Here is a 22,918-nt window from a genome sequence, read left to right as displayed (position 1 = left end):
CCATAGTGGCTGTACTAGTTTGCATTCCCACCAACAGTGTAAGAGGGTTTCCTTTTCTCTACACCCTCTCCAGCATTTATTGCTTGTAGACTTTTGGATAGCAGCCATCCTGACTGGCATGAAATGTTACCTTATTGTGGTTTTGATTTGCATTTCTCTAATAACAAAGATCCATCTGGTCAAGGCTATGGTTCTTCCAGTGGTCATATATGGATGTGAGAGTTGGACTATAAAGAAAGCTGAGCACCGAAGAAATGATGCTTTTGAACTGTGGTGTTGGAGAAGAGTTGAGAGTCCTTTGGACTGCAAGGAGATCCAACCAGTCCATCCTGAAGGAGATCAGTCCTGGGTGTTCATTGGAAGGACTGATGCTGAAGCTGAAGCTCCAATACTTTGGCCAACTCATGCGAAGAGTTGACTCATGGAAAAGACCTTGATGCTGTGAGGGATTGGGGCAGGAAGAGAGGGGACAATAGAGGATGAGATGGCTGGATGGCATCACCGACTCAATGGGCATGAGTTTGAGTAAACTTCAGGAGCTGGTGATGGACAGGGAGGCCTGGCGTGCTGCAATTCATAGGGTTGCAAAGAGTTGGACACGACTGAGCGACTGAACTGAACTGAACTGAATAATGAGTGATGTTGAACATCTTCTCATGTGTTTATTAGCCATCTGTGTGTCTTCTTTGGAGAAATGTTTAGATATTTGGCCCATTTTTTGATTGGGTCATTTATTTTTCTGGAATTGAGCTGCAGGAGTTGCTTATATATTTTTGAGATTAATTCTTTGTCTGTTGCTTCATTTGCTATTATTTTCTCCCATTCTGAAGGCTGTCTTTTCACCTTGCTTATAGTTTCCTTTGTTGTGCAAAAGCTTTTAAGTTTCACTAGGTCCCATTTGTTTATTTTTGCTTTTATTTCCAATATTCTGGGATGTGGGTCATAGAGGATCTTGCTGTGATTTATGTCAGAGAGTGTTTTGCCTATGTTCTCCTCTAGGAGTTTTATAGTTTCTGGTCTTTAATCCATTTTGAGTTTATTTTTGTGTATGGTGTTAGAAAGTGGTCTATTTTCATTCTTTTCCAAGTGGTTGGCCAGTTTTCCCAGCGCCACTTGTTAAAAGAGGTTGTCTTTTCTCCATTGTATATTCTTGCCTCCTTTGTCGAAGATAAGGTGTCCATAAGTACGTGGATTTATCTCTGGGTTTTCTATTTTGTTCCATTGATCTGTATTTCTGTCTTTGTGCCAGTACCATACTGTCTTGATGACTGTGGCTTTGTAGTAGAGCCTGAAGTCAGGCAGGTTGATTCCTCCAGTTCCATTCTTCTTTCTCAAGATTGCTTTGGCTATTCGAGGTTTTTTGTATTTCCATACAAATTGTAAATTATTTGTTCTAGTTCTGTGAAAAATACTGTTGGTAGCTTGATAGGGATTGCATTGAATCTGTTGATTGCTTTGGGTAGTATAGTCATTTTGACAATATTGATTCTTCCAATCCATGAACATGGTATATTTCTCCATCTATTTGTGTCCTCTTTGATTTCTTTCATCAATGTTTTATAGTTTTCTATTATAGGTCTTTTGTTTCCATAGGTAGATATACTCCTAAGCATTTTATTCTTTTTGTTGCAATGGTGAATGATATTGTTTCCTTAATCTGTCTTTCTGTTTTCTCATTGTTAGTATATAGGAATTCAAGGGTTTTCTGTGTGTTAATTTTATATCCTGCAACTTTACTATATTCATTGATTAGCTCTAGTAATTTTCTGGTAGAGTCTTTAGGGTTTTCTATGTAGAGGATCATGTCATCTGCAAACAGTGAGAGTTTCACTTCTTCTCCTATCTGGATTCCTTTTACTTCTGTTTCTGCTCTGATTGCTGTGGCCAAAACTTCCAAAACTATGTTGAATAGTAGTGGTGAGAGTGGGCACTCTTCCCTTGTTCCTGATTTTAGGGGAAATGCTTTCAATTTTTCACCATTGAGGATAGTGTTTGCTGTGGGTTTGTCATATATAGCTTTTATTATGTTGAGGTATGTTCCTTCTATTCCTGTTTTCTGGAGGGTTTTTATGATAAATGTATGTTGAATTTTGTCAAAGGCTTTTTCTGCATCTATTGAGATAATCATATGGTTTTTATCTTTCAATTTGTTGATGTGGTGTATTACATTGATTGATTTGTGGATATTAAAGAATCCTTGCATTCCTGGGATAAAGCCCACTTGGTAATGATGTATGATTTTTTTAATATGTTCTTGGATTCTGTTTGCTAGGATTTTGTTAAGGATTTTTGCATCTATGTTCATCAGTGATATTGGCTTGTAGTTTTCTTTGTTTGGTTTTGGTATTAGGGTGATGGTGGCCTCATAGAATGAGTTTGGAAGTTTACCTTCTTCTGCAATTTTCTGGAAGAGTTTGAGTAAGGTAGGTATTAGCTCTTCTCTACATTTTTGATAGAATTCAGCTGTGAAGGCATCTGGTCCTGGGATTTTGTTTGCTGGAAGATTTCTGATTGCAGTTTCAATTTCTGTGCTTGTGATTGGCTTGTTAAGATCTTCTATTTCTTCCTGGCTCAGTTTTGGAAAGTTATACTTTTTTAAGAATTTGTCCATTTCTTCCAAGTTGTCCATTTTATTGTCATAGAGCTGCTGGTAGTAGTCTCTTATGATCCTTTGAATTTCTGTGTTGTCTGTTGTGATCTCTCCATTTTCATTTCTAATTTTTTTGATTTGATTCTTCTCCCTTTGTTTCTTGATGAGTCTGGCTAATGGTTTGTCAATTTTTGTTTATCTTTTCAAAAAACCAGCTTTTAGCTTTGTTGATTTTTACTATGGTCTCTTTAGTTTCTTTTGCATTTATTTCTGCCCTAATTTTAAAGATTTCTTTCCTTCTGCTAACCCTGGGGTTCTTCATTTCTTCCTTGTCTAGTTGCTTTAGGTGTAGAGTTACATTATTTATTTGACTTTTTTCTTGTTTCTTGAGGTTAGCCTGTATTGCTATGAACCTTCCCTTTAGCACTGCTTTTACAGTGTCCCATAGGTTTGGGGTTGTTGTGTTTTCATTATCATTCATTTCTATGCATATTTTTATTTCTTTTTTGATTTCTTCTATGATTTGAGGGTTATTCAGAAGCGTGTTATTTAGCCTCCATATGTTGGAATTTTTAATAGTTTTTTTTTTCCCTGTAATTGAGATCTAATCTTACTGTGTTGTGGTCAGAAAAGATGACTGGAATGATTTCAGTTTTTTTTTTAATTTATCAAGGCTAGGTTTATGGCCCAGGATGTGATCTATTCTGGAGAAGGTTCCGTGTGCACTTGAGAAAAAGCTGAAATTGATTGTTTTGGGGTGAAATGTCGTATAGATATCAATTAGGTCTAGCTGGTCCATTGTGTCATTTATTTATTTTTTTTCATTTATTTTTATTAGTTGGAAGCTAATTACTTTACAATATTGTAGTGATTTTTGCCGTACATTGACATGAATCAGCCATGGATTTACATGTGTTTCCCATCCCGATCCCCCCTCCTGCCTCCCTCCCAATCCCATCCCTCTGGGTCTTCCCAGTGCACCAGCCCTGAGCACTTATTTCATGCATCTAACCTGGGCTGGTGATCTGTTTCACCCTTGATAGTATACTTGTCATTTACAGTTTGTGTTTTCTTGTTAATTTTCTGTTTAGTTGATCTGTCCATAGTTGTGACTGGGGTATTAAAGTCTCCCACTATTATTGTGTTATTGTTAATTTCCCCTTTCATACTTGTTAGCATTTTCCTTACATATTGCCGTACTCCTTTGTTGGGTGCATATATATTTATAATTGTCATATCTTCTTCTTAGATTGATCCTTTGATCATTATTTAGTGTCCTTCTTTGTCTCTTTTCACAGCCTTTATTTTAAAGTCTATTTTATCTGATATGAGTACTGTGACTCCTGCTTTCTTTTGGTCTCTGTTTGCATGAAATATTTTTTTCCAGCCCTTTACTTTCAGTCTGTATGTGTCCCTTGTTTTGAGGTGCGTCTCTTGTAGATAGCATATATAGGCATCTTGTTTTTGTATCCATTCAGCCAGTCTTTGGTTTTTGGTTGGGGCATTCAACCCATTTACATTTAAGGTAATTATTGATAAGAATGGTCCCATTGCCATTTACTTTGTTGTTTTGGGTTCGCGTTCATACAACCTTTCTGTGTTTCCTGTCTAGAGAAGATCCTTTAGCATTTGTTGAAGAGCTGGTTTGGTAGTGCTGAATTCTCTCAGCTTTTGCTTGTCTGTAAAGCTTTTGAATTCTCCTTCATATCTGAATGAGATCCTTGCTGGGTACCGTAATCTGGATTGTAGGTTATTCTCTTTCATTACTTTAAGTATGTCCTGCCATTCCCTTCTGGCCTGAAGAGTTTCTATTGGTAGATCAGCTGTTATCCTTATGGGAATCCCCTTGTGTGTTATTTGTTGTTTTTCCCTTGCTGCTTTTAATATTTGTTCTTTGTGTTTGATCTTTGTTAATTAGATTGGTATGTGTCTTGGGGTGTTTTGCATTGGGTTTATCCTGTTTGGGACTCTCTGGGTTTCTTGGACTTGTGTGACTATTTCCTTCCCCATTTTAGGGAAGTTTTCAGCTATTATCTCCTCGAGTATTTTCTCATGGCCTTTCTTTTTGTCTTCTTCTTCTGGGACTCCTGTGATTCGAATGTTGGGCTGTTTCACATCTTCCCACAGGTCCCTGAGGTTGTCCTCATTTCTTTTGATTCTTTTTTCTTTTCTGCTTCATTTATTTCCACCATTTTATCTTCTACCTCACTTATCCTATCTTCTGCCTCCGTATTCTATTGTTGGTTCCCTCAGAGTGTTTTTTATCTCATTTATTGCATTATTCATTATTAATTGACTCTTTTTTATTTGTTCTAGGCCCTTGTTAAACATTTCTTGCATCTTCTCAATCCTTGTCTCCAGACTATTTATCTGTAACTCCATTTTGTTTTCAAGATTTTGGATCATTTTTATTATCATTATTCTAAATTCTTTTTCAGGTAGATTCCTATCTCCTCCTCTTTTGTTTGATTTGCTGGGCATTTTTCATGCGTTTTACCTGCTAATTATTTCTCTGCCTTTTCATCTTATTTAGATTGCTGTGTTTGGGGTGACCTTTCTGAATTCTGGTAGTTTGTGGTTCCTCTTTATTGTGGAGGTTCCTCCCAGTGGGTGGGGTTGGGTGATTGGCTTGTCAAGTTTCCTGGTTAGGGAAGCTTGCGTCAGTGTTTTGGTGGGTGGAGCTGGATTTCTTCTCTCTGGAGTGCAATGGAGTGCCCAGTAATGAGTTTTGAGATGGGTCTATGTGTTAGGTGTGACTTTGGGTAGCCTGTATGTTGATGCTCAGGGCTATGTACCTGCGTTGCTGGAGAATTTGCGTGGTATGTCCTGCTCTGGAACTTATTGGCTCTTGGGTGGTGGTTGGTTTCAGTGTAGGTATGGAGGCTTTTGGATGATCTCTTATTAATTAATGTTCCCTGTAGTCAGGAGTTCTCTGGTGTTCTCAGGTTTTGGGCTTAAGCGTCCTGCCTCTGGATTTCAGTCTTATTCTTCCAGTAGCCTCAAGACTTCTCCATCCATACAGCACTGGTAATAAAACTTCTAGGTTAATGGTGAAAAGATTCTCCACCATGAGGGACACCCAGAGAGGTTCACAGAGTTACATGAAGAAGAGGAGAGGGAGGAGGGAGATAGAGGTGAGCAGGAGGAGAAAAAGGGGGACTCAACAGGAGAGAGACAGATCTAGGCAGTGCTCTGTTCCCTAAGTGTTCTCCACAGCCCAGAACACCCACCAAGATTCACAGAATTGGGTTGAGAAGAGAAGGGGGAGGGAGGAAATAGAGGTGACCTGGGAGAGATAAAGGAGAGGCCAAAGAGGGAGAGAGTGATCAAGCCAGTAATCACACTCCTGAGTAAAAATGGGTACTGAAGGTTGTATTCTTAAATGTACAAAATTGATATCAAATACTAAAAAACAAAGATTAAAAACTAAAATAGAGGTTAGACTCTTAAAAATACAATATTTAAAAAAAAAGTATAAGAAATACATATGAAGTTCGCTTTAAAGATAGGGTCCTTTTTTTTTTGGCAAGATAATAGTGGGTTATAAAAAAAATTAAAGGAGTAATAGAGGACTTAAAAAGAAGAAAAAAATTTTTAATTAAAAAAAACAATAATAGTAAAAATATATCTAGGAATTTCTCTGGAGCTATTGTGGGCAGTGTGGGTTCAGTTCAGTTTCAGATAGCTCCTTGTTACAGCTTACATTTCTAGATATTTTTAGGTCCCTTCCAGTGTAGTCGGTGTTGACTACAGGGATTTTAACCTGCTGCACCAGTCCCTTCTGAAACGGTTCCCTTTGTTTATTTGGCTTCTGTTTGCTGGTCTCTTCAGTGTCTAATTTCCGCCCTGACACACGCGGGCAGAGGTGGTCTCTTGTTTAGGTTCGCTGGTTCAGTCGTGCTGCGGGGAGGGAGGGGCGCTGCAGACGAATGTCACTGGCCTGTGTGGGGAGCACTCGCAGTGTTCGGGCCACACTGGGTTTCCCCCGCTCACGGGTGTGTGCCTCCGCCGTCTGCGCTGCTCAGGCTCCAGGTTGCTCTCCAGGGAGCGGGCCCTGAGTTGCGTGCACTTCCCAGGCCTAAGCTGCTCAGGTTCAGGTTCTCGGGTACTCCACAAAGGCACAGACTCGGTTGGGCCTGCGTTTTGTGCCGTTCAGGGTCCGAGCAGCTCAGGCAGCCAGGAGCTTGATGGGCGCACTCTCCCCGGGTGCAGGGCGCCTTCTCCCCTCCGCGGTCCCAGCCCCGGTTTCCGGGCATGCCTGGTCCAGTGCACCTTGTGTCTCTTCTGGGGAGCTGATCTCTGGCTGCGACCCTCCCTGCGGATGTCAACCATCCAGAATCTTGGAAGTCTTTGGTTAGAAACTGGAAGCCTGTTTGCGGTTTGGTAGGGGATGCCCTCTCTGGGGCTGAGTTTGCCCCTTTCTGGCTCTGGCCTGCCTCTGGTGGGGGATGGGCCGGTCCACAGCCAGCTAGCTGTTCTCTGGTATGGTACCGTCCTTTGTTCTGTGAACGGCTGGCTGTGCCGTTGGTTAGGGCTTTTCACAGGTTAACTCTCTCTCTCTTGCTATTCCACAGGCTAAGTTGCTATCTCATGTTAGCTCCCTCAGATTGCCCTCAGGGCATTCAGGCCCAGTCCTTGCGCTAAGCAATGCCTCCCGCTCCTCTCAGTTCAGCCCCCACTTGCTGGTGGCGGATGTGAACATCTGGGGTACTTTTCTGCTGGAAGTTGCCTTTAGGCATGTAATCTGTGGGTTTTATTTATTTATTTTTCCTCCGGGTTAGGTTGCCCTCCGAGATTTGAAAACTTCCCCCGTACCTGCTGGTGAGAGGGTTTCCTGGTGTTTGGAAACTTCCTCTATTAAGACTCCCTTCCCGGGATGGATCTCCGTCCCTAATTCTTTTGTCTCTCTTTTTATCTTTTATATTTTGTCCTACCTCCTTTCGAAGACAATGGGCTGCTTTTCTGGGTGTCTGATGTCCTCTGCCAGTGGTCAGAAGTTGTTTTGTGGAGTTTGCTCAGCATTCAGGTGTTCTTTCAATGAATTTGTGGGGGAGAAAGTGGTCTCCCCATCCTATTCCTCTGCCATCTTAGCTCCCTCCTCCCAAATCTTTTCTTTTCTTACTTGTAAAGTTTTGAAGTCGTAAAGGACTTAAATTGCATGCATTCTTGTATTCATTCATCAAATGTACAATTGGTTTTAGTTATAATGTAAAAACATCCATGGACAGAGGAGTCTGGTGGGCTACAGTCCATGGATTTGCCAAAAGACAGACATGACTGAGCAACAGAGCATGCATCTTTGCAGAGCATTCTGTTAGATGTTATTGTACACCATGCATCCAGGCTCACAGGCTAGGAATTTCTGGGAAGTAAAGCATACATACAAATACAAAACAAGCTAAAGACTTCAGTCCATAAGAAAGATTCAAATAACTGAGATTATGCAGAAGGATTCCTTGGGCCTGGCAGATCATGTTGAGTTCAACAAAGAAGTGACATTTATATCATGCACCCATTCAACCAAACCTACAGCTTGACTTGTCAACCAAGACAGCCTAGTTTCTGGGGGTATCTGAGAGAAATCTTTCCTTTTGGATATTTAGTGTTTAAATTTCATCACTTGTTATCAGCAGGCATTATTTGGCTAAATTCATGTGAACTACTTAGGATCATTTCCTGGAGTTTTACTTTCCTTTGTTCCTGTTTAACTCTTCCTTGCTTATAAAGGCTTTTTTGATGATGATCTCTTTTTGAGAAACACATATCTTTAGAATATAGAAGAATTAGGTATTTCTGTTTAAACAAGTGGCATGTACATCATTGCCCATGTTTTTGAAAATTATGTTGCTCTCATGGTTTCCAAAAGCCCAAAGGCAACCTCTCTCTTTTTCAGCTATCCTCTGTCAATATTTATTCAAGTGTTAGCTGTTGACTCTAATCTGTTTAACGTTGGTCAGTTGATTTTCTTTCCTATGTTAGCTACAAGGGTATAGAGGGATTTTCCACAATGAGCGGCAGTTCTCAATACAAGTATCAACTGAGGTGAGTTTAATTTGTGTTAGAAAAACTCCCCCCCATTCCTCCCCCCGCCACACACACATTTTTTTTGCCTGGGCCGAAGAACTTCTGGGGATTATGTATTTTAAACAATGCCAAGACATTTGATCAAGTAGAGAGATCTATGGTAGGTTAATAAACACTTTGCAATGCAGTCTTTGTACGTCTTTCTTCACCAATGGGTTCATTCTTTTTTTTTTTTTTTAAGATTTTAAAAAATATTTTCAGTTCCTAGCAAGCAGAAAAATCAGAGTTTCATTGACTTTCATCTTTTAAAAAAATATTATCTATGTTTATTTGTGGTCGCGCTGGGTCATTTTTGCTGCAAGCAGGCTTTCTCTGGTTGTGGCAAGTGGGGGCTACCCTTTGCTACCCTTTGTTGTGGTGTGCAGGCTTCTCATTGTGGTCGCTTCTCTTGTTTCAGAGCATAGGCTCGAGGTGCCCAGGCTGTAGTAGTTGCAACAAGTGGGGTTAATAGCTACAGAGTGTGGGCTCCTGGGCATGCAGGCTTCAGTAGTTACTGCACACAGGCTCAGTAGTTGTGGCTTGTGGGCGCTACTGCACGCAGGCTTTAGTAGTTGCAGCTCATGGGCTCAGGAGTTGTGCCATGTGGGCCTAGCTGCTCCATGACATGTGGAATCTTCCGGGACCACGGATCAAAGGGCTGTCCCCTTCTTTGGCAGACAGATCCTTATCCACTGTGCCACCAGGAAGTCGCTTTATTTTTTCCTCAAAAGATTTTGAGGATTGTTTGTTTCCAAGGCATTGATTATTTTCTAACTATCAAACTGTCTTCAGTAACCAACAATTTTAATCCATACATCTAGCCTTCTTGTAGAGTCCTCCATGCTCACTAGAAAATCAGTCTTACTAGGCTGTTGTTAGAGAGAGCTATCGTTCACTGTTAATTTTTACCTCTTTCTTTATTCTCTCCACAATACAGGTTTAGGTACTAGATTTTTCCCTGAGGTGCTGTAAAGAATTTTTTTTTTTTAAGATACCCAAATAGGCTACTTTTTTCTTTTTTCTTTGTCATTTCTCAAGATTCAGTAGGACTAGCTACAGGAGATGAAAGTTGGAATCTGGATGGTATAAAATTTTATACCTTCTCATACAGAGATTTTCATATGTGTTTAATTTTAAATTAGGTGTTTGCTCCATGTTGCCTTCAGCAGTTTGATTTTCTAGGCAAACAGTTAAAGAAACAATATAGAGAAAATATATATACATAGTGCTCTGTGTGTATACTCAGTCGCTCAGTCAGGTCCTACTCTCTGCAACCCCATGGACTGTAGCCCACCAGGCTCCTCTGTCCTTGGAATTTTTCAGGCAAGAATACTTGAGTTGGTTGCCTTTTCCTACTCCAGGAAATCTTCCCAGCCCAGGGATCAAGCTTGTGTCTCCTGCATCTTCTGTACTGGATGGCAAATTCTTTATCACTGCACCATCTGAGAAGCCCTAGACAGATCTCTGCTAAAACCTAATTAACTTTATATAAATAAGGCTACTCGGAGCTTCCCTAGTGGTTCAGTGGTAAATAACCCACCTGCCAGTGCAGGAGACATGGGTTCAATCCCTTGGTCAGGAAGTTCCCCTGGAGAAGGAAATGGCAACCCACTCCAGTATCCTTGCCTGAGAAATCCCAAGGGGAGAAGAGCTAGGCAGGCTCCAGTCCATGGGGTTGCACAACTTAGCAACTAAACAACAATAATAAGGCTACTTGGTACCTAAAAAAGGGGGAGGAACTTATGTGTGAAATAATATTGAGGCTGTGAAGTGCCTTTGACTGTGTGGATCACAACAAACTGTGGAAAATTCTTAAAGAGATGGAAATACCAGATCACCTTGCCTGCCTCCTGAGACATCTGTATGCAGGTCAAGAAGCAACAGAACCAGACGTGCACCAATGGACTGGTTCCAAATTGGGAAAGGTATACATCAAGGCTGTATATTGTCACCATGATTATTTAACTTATACGCAGAGTACATCATGTGCAATGCCAGGCTGGATGAAGCACCAGCTGGAATCAAGATTGCTGGGAGAAATATCAATAATCTCAGATATGCAGATGACACCACTGTTACGGCAGAAAGAGGAGAGACACTAAAGAGCCTCATGATGAAAGGGAAAGAGGAGAGTGAAAAAGCTGGCTAAGACTAAACATTCAAAAAACTAAGATAATGGCGTCCGGTCCCATCACTTCATGGCAAATAGATGGGGAAACAGTGGAAACAGCAACAGACTATTTCCTTGGGCTCCAAAATCACTGCAGATGGTGACTGCAGCCATGAGATTTAAAGATACTTGCTCCTTGAAAGAAAAGCTATGACCAACCTAGACAGCATATTAAAAAGTACAGACATTACTTTGCCAACAAGGGTCTGTTTAGTCAAAGCTATGGTTTTTCCAGTAGTCTTGTATGGATGTGGGAGTTGAACCATAAAGAATGCTGAGAGCTGAAGAATTGATGCTTTTGGACTGTGGTGCTGGAAAAGACTCTTGAGAGTCCCTTGGACTGCACAGAGATCAAACCAGTCAATCCTAAACTAAATCAGTCCTGAATACTCATTGGAAGGACTGATGGCAAAGCTGAAGCTCCAGTATGCTTATGTTCTCCAATATGCTTTGGTATGTTCTTATGCGAAGAACTAACTCATTGGAAAAGACCCTGATGCTGGGAAAGATTGAAGGCAGGAGGAGAAGAGGATGGCAGAGGATGAGATGGTTGGATGGCATCAGCAACTCAATGGACATGAGTCTGAGCAAGCTCTGGGAGATGGTGATGGACAGGGAAGCCTGGCGTGCTGCAGCCAATGGATTCCCAAAGAGTCTGGTATGACTGAGTGACTGAACTGAAGTGCTAAAAGTCTGTTTTATATATTTAATTAAGTTTTTTGGGGAAATGGGTGTCAGTGACAACCAGTGACTTTGGATCATTCACTTAACTTTGCTTGAGGTTGTTTTTTTCATCAATAAAATTAAAAAGTCAGCCTATTTTCAAAGTCCCAGCCAGTTATAGTTGTAGGAATCCCTGAGCTGTGACTATTGGAACTTATGTAGGAATGAAAGGAGCATTCCACATCAAAGGAGCAGCTTGAGTTACACCAGTCTCAGGCTTCCACTTGTGGTTTTAGATAACTGGGTGTGAGAATTTAATAAATAAAGTACTGTTATTTTCATTTGTTACAGAGTGTAGCAAATAAACTACACTCTATAATACACTAAAGTGAAAGTGCAGGTCCCTCAGTCGTGTCCAATTCTTTGCGATCCCATGGACTATACACTCCATGGAATTCTCCAGGCCAGAATACTGGAGTGGGAAGCCATTCCCTTCTCCAGGGGATTTTCCCAACCCAGGGGTCGAACCCAGGTCTCCCGCATTGTAGGCAGATTCTTTCCCAGCTGAATTATCAGGGGAGCCCATAATATACTAAATGATACAGTAATTTACATCGATGGACTATGAAAATCCAAATTGAAAAATGAGAAAGAACATTTGCCTCATTCACTCGCCTTCTTATAAAAGCAGTGCTCCTTCATTATCCTTTGTCTTTTGTTTTGCTGTTCAGTAATTTCTTCTTGCCTACTGTAGGGTCAGTATTGGAAGGCGTCAGAACCTCCTAATCCTGTCAATCAGAGGAATGTACTCTACCAGAACTGGGCTCGGTTTTCTTATTTTTACAAGGAGCAACCTTTTAATTTGATTAGGTAAGTTTCTTACACAAAATCAAACTAATTAAAACTTGATTATGTCCTTTTTATTCACACTGGCATCACATTTCCATTCTTTTTGCTATTTTCACCCACTGTATTTCCCATCTGCCCAGTTTTGTATCTAAACTATCATTTAGTCATTCATTTGTGAGAAAAATGATGTTGTGAGAATGGTCTTAACCACTATGCAGAAATAGCTCGATGGTTCAGAGGTTAGGCCTTAGTATTTAGGTAGATTAGGTTCAAATCCAAGTTCTTTCTCTTAGAAACATATAAACATGTTCAAGTTATTTAATCTCTAGGAGTCTCATCTATAAAATAGGAGTAACAATAGTACTTTCCCTTTGGGGTTATTTGATAATTAAATGATATATGTATTTAGAATGGGTTTAGCACTTAGTGTTTAATATATTTATTTTTTGTTCGTTTGTTCTTCTCTGGGTCCAGGAATTTAGAAGATAACAGAAAGGTTGTATATAGCTTGTATATATCGATCTCAGCTGTGAAGGCAGTTGTTCTATTATTTCAATTCTTAGTTTCATTCGCTGTGCAGGAAGACTCTGGTTGCAGGTTCTTGCTTTGAACCATAACAATGCTACACATATACAGGGTGTTAGGAGACTCCTGCTATGGTTTCAGTAAAGACACAATCAGACGACAGAACCCCTGGTTGCGATATTTTTACTCAATGATTGATGTTTTAACTGCTCTGCTTGCACAGCATCACAGCCTCTTTTTTATAAGACTGATTTGGATGTGTATATGCAAGTCAACTGAAATGTTATTCCAACAGTTTCACTAAAGGCAAATAGGAGGGGAAATTTGTAAGAATAAGTAAAAGACAGCTAGCATATAAACAACAGTTTCTATAAATCATTATATGAACTCTTCAATGGATGGATATTTTAGTTGTTCTGATTAGTAGTCATATAATTTTTTAAGTTATAAAAGTAGGACATGTATATGAAAAAATTCTAAGCAATAAAGATGTGTGCAAAGTTTTAAGTGAAATTCCACTTCCCTTAAACTCCACCAAAGTGACTATGCTTGATTTGGTGATAGCCATTCAGCTTTATTTTTATGTGCCTGCATAACAAAATACATACACAAGCTGTTTTTTTCTGGAGCAAGGGACTCTTTACTTGCTTTTTTGCTAAGATTTTTTTTTATCACTAAATAATATATTATTTGTATACTTCCCTGTGAATGCACCCAGATCTACCTTCTACCTTTTAACAGAGCATAGAGTACCATATTATAAATTTTGCATAACTCTTTTATCTATTTTTCTGTTAAAAAAGATTAGGCTGCTTCAAAATTTTCACTATTACAGTCAGTGCTATTAAGAACATTTGCAGACATTGTGCCCTCAGAGAATGTTTTCATAGTATACTTTCATATAAGCAAGGTTGTCAGAATGAGGCTTACATATTTTACATTGTTGAAAATATATTGAGAGTACTTAGCTGTCTACAGATATTTCTGCTATAAATATTCCCCAAAGGTTTATATGTATAACCTTTGACATAGACAAACACATTACTTCTCAGATCAGTACCTTGTTAGCACTTTCTGATTTTCTTTTAGAACAAAGTGGAAGCTCAGATATTTCATCAGATAGCAGTATCTGACTTAAATTTAATAACTTTTAAAAGTTTTTCATCATATTATAGCTTTTCATTTATAGCAAATTGTACTGCTTTTCCATTTCAGTAATGAGATAATCTTTAAAATAAAGTTAAAATTTTAACAAAATTTATGTAAAGAATTAATGAGTAGGTGTGAAGTTTTTAACCAGGTAAACCAAAAAGGAAAGAAAACACCATGTTATCACAGAGAAAGGAGTTGCAGAAAACAGTTATTATCTTTAAGGTTGCTTCTCAGTGATTATGTAGGACAGTATCCTTATTCTTACTAATAGACAAGGAAGTATTTTAGGTAAAGGACCATGAAGTACATTTTCAAACAACTTATTTGTAAGTAATTCAAATATATATATACAGCTACCCACTCTAGTATTCTTAGGCTTCCCTGGTGATTCAGACAGTAAAGAATCCACCTGCAACATGGAAAACCTGGGTTTGATCCCTGGGTCGGGAGGAGTCCCTGGAGTAGGGAATGGCAACCCACTCCAGTATTCTTGCCTGGAGAATCCCCATGGACAGTGTGTATATATACACACACCCACACGCGTGCATATACACACACACACACACACACACACACACACACACACCTGTGTGCGTTAGTTACTTAGTCGTGTCTGACTCCTTGTGACCCCGTGGACTGTAGCCTGCCAGGCTCCTCTGTCCATGGCATTCTTCAGGCAAGAATACTAGAGTAAATTGTCATTTTCTTCTCCAGGGGGTCTTCCTGACCCAGGGATCAAACCCTGGTCTGCCTTGCAGGCAGATTCTTTACCATCTGAGCTATAGGGAAGTCCATACACACACATACATGGGGCAATATATGAAGTGAGATAAAATGCAATGGAACAATTATTTTATTTATAATAAAAGAGTTAAAGGGTACATAGGTATTATTTGAATTATTCTTGCAATTTTACCTCTATATTTGAAATTATTTCCAAAGAAAAATACTTAATAAAAGGAGAGTCCTGAAATAGATCCATATATAGATAGATAGATAGATAGATTTTCAATAAAAGTGCCTGTTGTTCATTGGGGAAAGCATAGTCCTTTCAAAATATACTAAAACAAGTGGCTATCTGCATGAAAAACCTGAATCTTGACTCTTTCCTGTATAAAACTTTAAACTAACTTGAAATAGATAAGAGAACTAATTGTAAGGACTACAACTACAAAACTTCTAGATCATATAGGAGAAAACTGTGGTCTGGAGTTAGGCATGGACTTTTCAGATAAAATGCAAAAAGCACAATTTTAAAAACATAAATTTAATTTCAAAAATTAGAATGTATGCTCTTAAAAAACACTGTTACAAAAATAAAGAGCAAACCATATGCTGGAGAAAATGCTTGCACAACACATGTATCAATGAAGGACTTTTATCCAGAATATTTAAGGAACTTTTACGACTCAGTGATAAGAATAAAATGGAAAAAAGATTATAAAAGATTTTTCAGCGAAGAAATATGTTTATGGATTGGCAGTAAGTATGTCAAAAGATGTTGTTGCTGTTCAGTTGCTAAGTCGTGACTCTCTGCAACCCCATGACTGGAGCACACCAGGCTTCTCTGTCCTCCGCGATCTCCTGCAGTTCGCTCCAGCTCACGTCCATTGCGTCGGTCAAGCTATCTCACCCTCTCATCCTCTGCTGCCCCCTTCTCCTCTTGGCCTTCAGTTTCCCCCAGTATCAGGGTCTTTTCCAGTGAATCAGCTCTTCGCATCAGGTGGCCAAAGTATTGATGCTTGAGCTTCAGCAACCGTCCTTCCAGTGAATACTCAGGATTGATCTCCTTTAGATTGACTGGTTTGATCTCCTTGCAGTCCAAGGGACTCTCCAGAGATGTACACTCTCTTTATTCACGAAGGGTATAAAAATTAAAATGCCATCGAAATACCACTGCATGCCCACTAGAATAGCTAACATTGAAAAGATTAGCATCAATAAGGGCTATTAGGGATGTGGGGCAACTTGAAATCTCAAAGGTTGGTGATGGGGATACAAAATGGTATAGCAACTTTGAAACAATTTTGAGTTTCTTATAAAGATAAATATGCACTTTCTATTCAAAGAATAGATCTACTTTTATCTACTTGTCTGAAAAATATTAATATTATTAAAAAGTTTATCATTGCCTCAATGATTTGAGGTACCACCTGTATCACATGTGCTCAGTCACTCAGTAGCCTGTAGTAGACTGTGGCCTGCCAGGCTCCTCTGTCCATGGCATTCTCCAAGCAAAATTACTGGAGTAGGTTGTCATTTCCTCCTCCAGGGAATCTTTCCAACCCAGGGATCGAACTCAAGTCTCCTGCATCTCCTTCACTGGCAAGCGGGTTCTTTATCACTGTGCCACCTAGGAAACTCTTTATCATGTGCTAGATTTCTGTATGTACTCTAGCTGATTTCTGGATGTTCTGTCTATTCGGTTGATCTTGCTAACTATCCATGGACCAGTAGCAGGCTGTTTTTTTAATTTAATTTTTATTTTATATTATGGTTGATTCGCTATATGTTGTGTTAGTTTCAAGTGTATAGTAAAGTGATTTGAAGGCTGTTTTAATTGTGGTGTCTTAGCTCTAGTGTATTTTAATATCTAGTTGGGCTAGTAACTTGTCATAGCTCTTCCTCTCAGTGTTTCTTTGTACATTCTACGAGTTTATCCTTCCATATAAACTTGAATCTCAACTTGTCCATCTTGTTACTAAAAAAGATGGTTGATATTTTTATGGAAATTGCATTAAGTTTATAAATTAACTTAGGTAGGCTGGTAGTCTCATCTTCAGATATTCTAATTAAGGCAAAGTCATGTCAAGGAAAAGATGTGTCTTTATTTAAGCTTACTTTGGGTTTTTTCAAGGGTATTGTAGAGTTATAAAACCTTCTTAAGTTTAATCCTCAGTATTATACTTTTGTTGCTATTATAAATTATATATTACACATATTCAGACTATAGGATCAGTAATTTTAAGGTAAAACATCAATATTACTGCTATGCACCTAACCAGAAAATTACTAGGGAACTCATAAACTGATATTCAGATATTTTTATTCTTTTTATTTTGATGTTATGCAGTATCATAATAATTGCTGTATTCTTCAGCAAAAAAAGAAGGGAGAAAAAGCAAGTTTACTCATCTTCTGTGAGTGAACCTAAGGAAGTTGTAAGTAAATTAACAAAGGAATACAATGGAATCATAGTTTAATTTCAGGTTTATAGTAATTTGAAAAGCAGAACAAGGAAAAACAACCATGTAAAAATGTTTATTATCACTGAGAAGAATAGAAGATGGTACAAGCAGAAAGATCCCTCCTTTTGTTAGAAAAGATTAGAAATTTTGAAAACTGAAGGATGGGAGGTTCAATAAAATTAATACTGAGTGAGAAAAATGCTTTAAAACCTTCTCATTGGGAAATTAAGTTTATGTTAAGTTTGTAGTATGTAAAATTTAATTTATGTTTAGATTTGTGTTTTTTTGAGTGTGGAAATTACAATTCAATCATAAATGGTATAATAGATTTATGTATACATGCTATTAGTGTCCAGGAAGAATCACATCTCTCTGACTAGGAAGCTGTGGAAAGACTTCACATGTTTGGTGAGCTGAACTCTATATGAATAAGGGAGAAGATTAACCTGTTTTGTGTTTTTTTAATTTTTTTTTAAAGAAGTCTAGTTTTCTGAGGCGGAAAAAACCTTGTTCTCTGAGTCTTTGAGAGATTCCTTAAGGGGAGAGTTAGTTTAAAAAACAACAGCAGGAAAAAAAAATAACAACTTGATAAAATTTGAATATTTGTGCTAACTAATGCTGTCATTTTTTAACTTGTAAAGCAAGAGCTGAGCCCATATATTCTTTGGAATGTTATTGCACACTCATTTTTGATTCCTTGGTTTGTACCCTATCTTACTGTTTTGTAAGATTCATCAGAGGTCGAGATTTCGAGGAAGATAAAAGTTCATATGTAAAACTACCCTCATCCATTGTGATCTGAGTACTTTCTTCAATCTTAGAGATAAAGCAGAAGTCTTGGGACACATTGTGAATGTGATTTTGATTTGTTAATTTCTAGAAGCATGTTCTGTACTTTATTTCAAAACATTTAAACTCTCTTTAAAATTTCAAAGTTTTTCAAATTACCTGATTATTTAAAAATAAATCTTAACTTCCGCTTAGTTGGCTTCTTATTTATATGTATTGTCTCTTTGAATCCTTACACCAAATCTATGGATAAGCATCATCCTGCATTTTATGATGTGGAAACTAAAGTTTAAAACATTGAGTAACTTTATCAAAATTATAGGGCTAGAAGGCAATGGGGCCAAAGCTAGAATACAAGCGTGTCTGAATGGAAAACCACGACTCTCTGAAATTCATTATTCTTGCAGCCTCTGATTTCATTTTTACCTTCTTTCACAGGGATTATTACGGAGAAAAAATTGGCATCTATTTCGTCTTTCTTGGATTTTACACAGAAATGCTGTTTTTTGCAGCCGTGGTTGGCTTGGCTTGTTTTATTTATGGTTTATTAACGATTCCTAAGACCTCAGGCAGGTAAGTGCAGCTGAGTTGCCCAAACAGAGAATCTTATGCTAGCCAAAATTATATTTTTCTGAAATTTGTGCCAGAATGTTTTTTATTACAGCAGATAATTGATATTTCTGAAAAAGCCCCAAACACAACAGCTACCTCTCACTCGGTACTTTATGGAAAATCTGTTTAAGAATGGGCTTTAAAGATTCTTTTCCTTAAGCATGATTTGATCTACAAAAATTGCTGCTATATTGTCCCGGTCCCATATGTGAAAAATTGTTTAAATGTGTTTCAATAAGAATAACTTTGGACTTTCACCCAAACACATCACTTTTTTTATTTTTTTGCTTGGGATGTTTTATTTTTCTATGTATTTATTATTAATTAATGTTTATTGCAGTGTAGTTACTTTTCAATGTTGTGCGAGCTTCTACTGCATCACAAAATGAATCAGCCATACATATATTTACATATATCCCCTCCCTTTTGGATTTCCCTTCTATTTAGGATACCACAGTGTGCTAAGTTGAGTTCATTGTGCTATATAATATGTTCTTATCTGTTGTCTATTTTATACATAGTATCAATAGTGCATATGAGTCATTCCAACCTCCCAGTTCCTCCCACTCCACCCCTTTTCAGGGCTTCCCCAGTGGCACAGCAGTAAAGAATCCGCCTGCAATGCAGGAGCCACAGGAGATACGGGTTTGATCCCTAGGTTGGGAGGATGCCCTGGAGGAGGGCGTGGCAAGCCACTCCAGTATTCTTGCCTGGAGAATCCCCATGGACAGAGGAGCCTGGCGGGCTACAGTCCACAGGGTTGCATAGAGTTGGACGCAACTCAGGCGACTTAGCACACATGCATACCCCTTTCCCTCTTGAGAACAAATGTGTGGATACCAAACACATCTTTTAAAATAGCATTGCTCTTGGGAATTCCCTGGCAGTCCAGTGGTTAGGACTGTGCACTACCACTATACAAGACATCATTTTTGTCCCTGGTTGAGGAACTAAGATCCTTTATGCCATGAGGCATGGAGAAGGAAATAGCAACCCACTCAAGTATTCTTCCCTGGGAAATCCCATGGACAGAGGAGCCTGGCAGGCTACAGTCCATGAGGTCGCAAATGAGTTGGACACAGCAACTAAGCAACAAATGCCACAAGGCGTGGCCAAAACAAAACTCCAAAAAAACAAAACCAGGCAACTTTGCTCTTCCCTCTGCAGCAGTGAGATTTGTGATCCTGAGATTGGGGGTCAGCTTATCATGTGCCCACTCTGTGATGAACTATGTGACTATTGGAGACTAAATTCAACGTGTTTGGCTTCAAAGGTATGTATGTATTGTGGTATGTGGTATGCGTGAAGACTTGCAGTTTACTCCTTTTATATTGCATTTCATACTGAGTAGTCTTTCTGATACTGTTGCTTTGCAGATCTCCCATTTATTTGACAATGAGTCAACACTGTTCTTTGCCATTTTCATGGGAATTTGGGGTAAGTAAGTAGTTACAAAAAAACAGCTTTCTCTGTGTTTTATATGGCTATTCATATAACATACATAGTTGGCATACCTTATAAACCAAGAGTAATTTTAAGTCTTTATGTCTCTGCTAGCATCACTACCTTAATGGAGCCTACATCCATGGTTGTTAGTCCTTGGTCCAGAAAGGTCCCTATTAGTTATCTACTCATTTCTCTGAAAAGCACTTTAATTTTTGAAACTTTGTATGTATTCAGATCACATTCTCTCTCAGCACTGTGTAAAAATAGGCTCAATAATTGCTTAATTCAGGAGAATAAATGTTAAGTATTTGGTGGCTGGAGGATATTGAGTCATGGACACAAACATGAATAAGACTCAGAAATTTCTGAGGGCTCATATATCAACATTTGAATTTAAGTTCCCTGTGTCAAATTCTATTTGGTTAAAAGCTCCCATATAAAGTGGAATTCCCCTTAATTTTGGAAATGTCCCAGTATCTCTTCTCTTTTGCATCCCATGGGAAGTAGAAGTGTCATGAAGTTTCTCCCATTGTCAGTGAGGAAAGTATTTTCTGTAAGAGTAACTTGTCAAGAAGAGACCTAAAAACTTCTAAGACATGTCTCAGAATTTGGGGGGCTCTGGGAAAAGGTAGACTTTTTTTCTCCCCAATTTAACAGTCTTTAACAAAGCACAAGTATGTTCATTTAAAAACTGGCCAAAGGAACAGGCTAACTTGATTCAGTCAAAAGGACACCTACATTTGTGAGGGTGTGTGTCTCAGAGGGGTTTATGGGTTTCTGTCACTTCTGCTTGACTGTCTGAAGAGAAAAGCCCAGATTCAAAGAGAAAACGGGACAGTGAGGCCTCACCCACAATTCTCCAACCTCCTCTGGTTAAGTTAGTGTATGGATATCTCTTCATCATGTGCCAGACAGATCCTGCCTCTGTCATTTTTTTGGAATCAGAAATGGATGACAGGTATGTATACAAATTACAACAGATGTAATAGTTTTCAATTCTTTCCATTGAGAGAGCTTGTACACCAACACTCACCTTACACGTCATAACAAACAGAAGAGCAACCATACCTGGAACACCCAGCAGCTGCAGTGAATGTGGGGGTGAAGATATCTTCATGATAGTGATTTTGTTTTCTTTGGATATATGCCTAAAAGTGGAATTGCTTTAACATACTATAGTTACATTTTTAATTTTTAAGTCACCTTCATACTGTTTTCCATAATGGCTCTGTTCCAGTTTATGTTCCTACACAATGGTTCCCTTTTCTTCAGTTTTGTCCTGCAAAGAAATATCCAGTTTTCCCAAAACCATTTATAGAAGAAACTATTCTTTCCTCATTGAATATTCTCTGACCCTATGTCAAATATTAATTGAACATAATACATGGGATTATTTTTGAGCTCTTGATTGTGTTCTCTAGGTCTGTGTGTTTTCTTTTTATGCCATGCCAATTGTACCATACTATTTTGATTACTTTGTAATATTGAGATCAGGAATATGATGCCCAGTGCTTTGTTCTTCTTTCTCAAGATTGCTTTGTCCATTTGAAGTCTTTTGTGGCCCTATACAAATTTTAGCATTGTTTTCTCTATTTCTGTGAAAAATAGCATTGGAATTTTGGTAGGAATTGCATTAAATCTGGAGATTACTTGGGCAGTATGGACATTTTTATATTAATTCCTCCAATCTATGAACGTGGACTATCTTTCCATTTGTTTCCATCTTCAATTTCTTTCATCAGTGTCTTATAGTATATAGTGTACATATCTTTCACTTCCTTGGTTACATTTTTCCCTGGGCATTTTGTTCTTTCTGATTTTATTATAAATGGGATTGTTTTCTTAATTCCTCTTTCTCATAGTAAATGAGTAGTGTATAGAAACACAACTGGTTTTTAATATATTTATTTTTATCCTGGAACTTAGCTAAATTTATTTATTCTAACAGTTTTTTGGTGGAGACTCTAGGATTTTTTTTGTAACTTAATGTTATATGAAAATAGAGACAGTTTTACTTCTTTCCTTTTTTCTTTCTAATTTATGTGTCTTTTTTTTTTTCTTGAGTAATTGCTCTGGCTAGACTTCCAGTGCTCAGTTGAATAGAAGTGGCAAGAATGGGAATTTTTGTTTTATCCTTGATGATAAAGGAAAAGTTTTCAGCTTTTCACCATTGACTATGATGGTAACTGTGTACCTGTCATGTATACCCTTGTATTGAAATACATTGTATTTATACTCATATTTTTGAGAGTTTTTATCATAATGAATGTTGAATTCTGTTAAATGCTGTTTCTACATTTGTTGAGATGGGTTTTTTTTTTTTAATCATTTATTTTGTTAAAATGATATACCATGTTGATCAATTTATGGGTATTGAACTATCCTTATATCCCTGGAATAAATCTCATTTGACCATGGTGTATGATTCTTTTAATATATTGCTGAATTTGATTTGCTACTGTTTTATTAAGGTTCTTTGTATCTGCATTCATCAAGTGTAATTTTCTTTACTTGTATTGTCTTTGTTTGACTTTGGTGTAAGGATAATGATGCCTCATAAAATGAGTTTGGAAGGTTTCTTCCCTCCTCTAGGTTTTGGAAGAATTTAAGAAGGATTATTTCTTCTTTACCTATATTATAGAATTCACCATTAAAGCTTTGAGGCCCGGACTTTCATTTGTGGAGAAGTTTTTGATTACTGATTTGATATCTTTAATGGTAGTTGGTCTGTTAAGATTTTCTGTTTGTTCATGATTCAGTTTCAATAGGTTGTATGTTTCTAGGACTTTATCCAGAGAAGGCAATGGCACCCCATTCCAGTACTCTTGCCTGAAAAAATCCCATGGATGGAGGAGCCTGGTGGGCTGCAGT

The 22,918-nt window shown here is 38.2% G+C and overlaps 1 protein-coding gene across 5 annotated transcripts in view; it reads left to right on the top strand.

Moving 5' to 3' along the window:
* Positions 1 to 22,918, top strand: part of ANO5 (anoctamin 5) — a 96,600-nt gene that overhangs the window by 38,031 nt on the left and 35,651 nt on the right. For all 5 annotated transcript variants that reach the window (XM_070457285.1, XM_070457283.1, XM_070457280.1 and 2 more), the window contains 4 exons: positions 12,241 to 12,356; positions 18,428 to 18,562; positions 19,769 to 19,874; positions 19,978 to 20,038. In XM_070457285.1, the coding sequence (XP_070313386.1) occupies positions 12,241 to 12,356; positions 18,428 to 18,562; positions 19,769 to 19,874; positions 19,978 to 20,038 (418 nt within the window). The remainder of the gene's footprint in view (positions 1 to 12,240; positions 12,357 to 18,427; positions 18,563 to 19,768; positions 19,875 to 19,977; positions 20,039 to 22,918) is intronic.

Source organism: Odocoileus virginianus, chromosome 28 (assembly GCF_023699985.2).
Source record: "Odocoileus virginianus isolate 20LAN1187 ecotype Illinois chromosome 28, Ovbor_1.2, whole genome shotgun sequence".
In the NCBI taxonomy this organism is placed as follows: Eukaryota; Metazoa; Chordata; class Mammalia; order Artiodactyla; family Cervidae; genus Odocoileus; species Odocoileus virginianus.
Note: the sequence above shows the minus strand (reverse complement) of the source record. Positions and strands in the feature narration are given on the sequence as shown.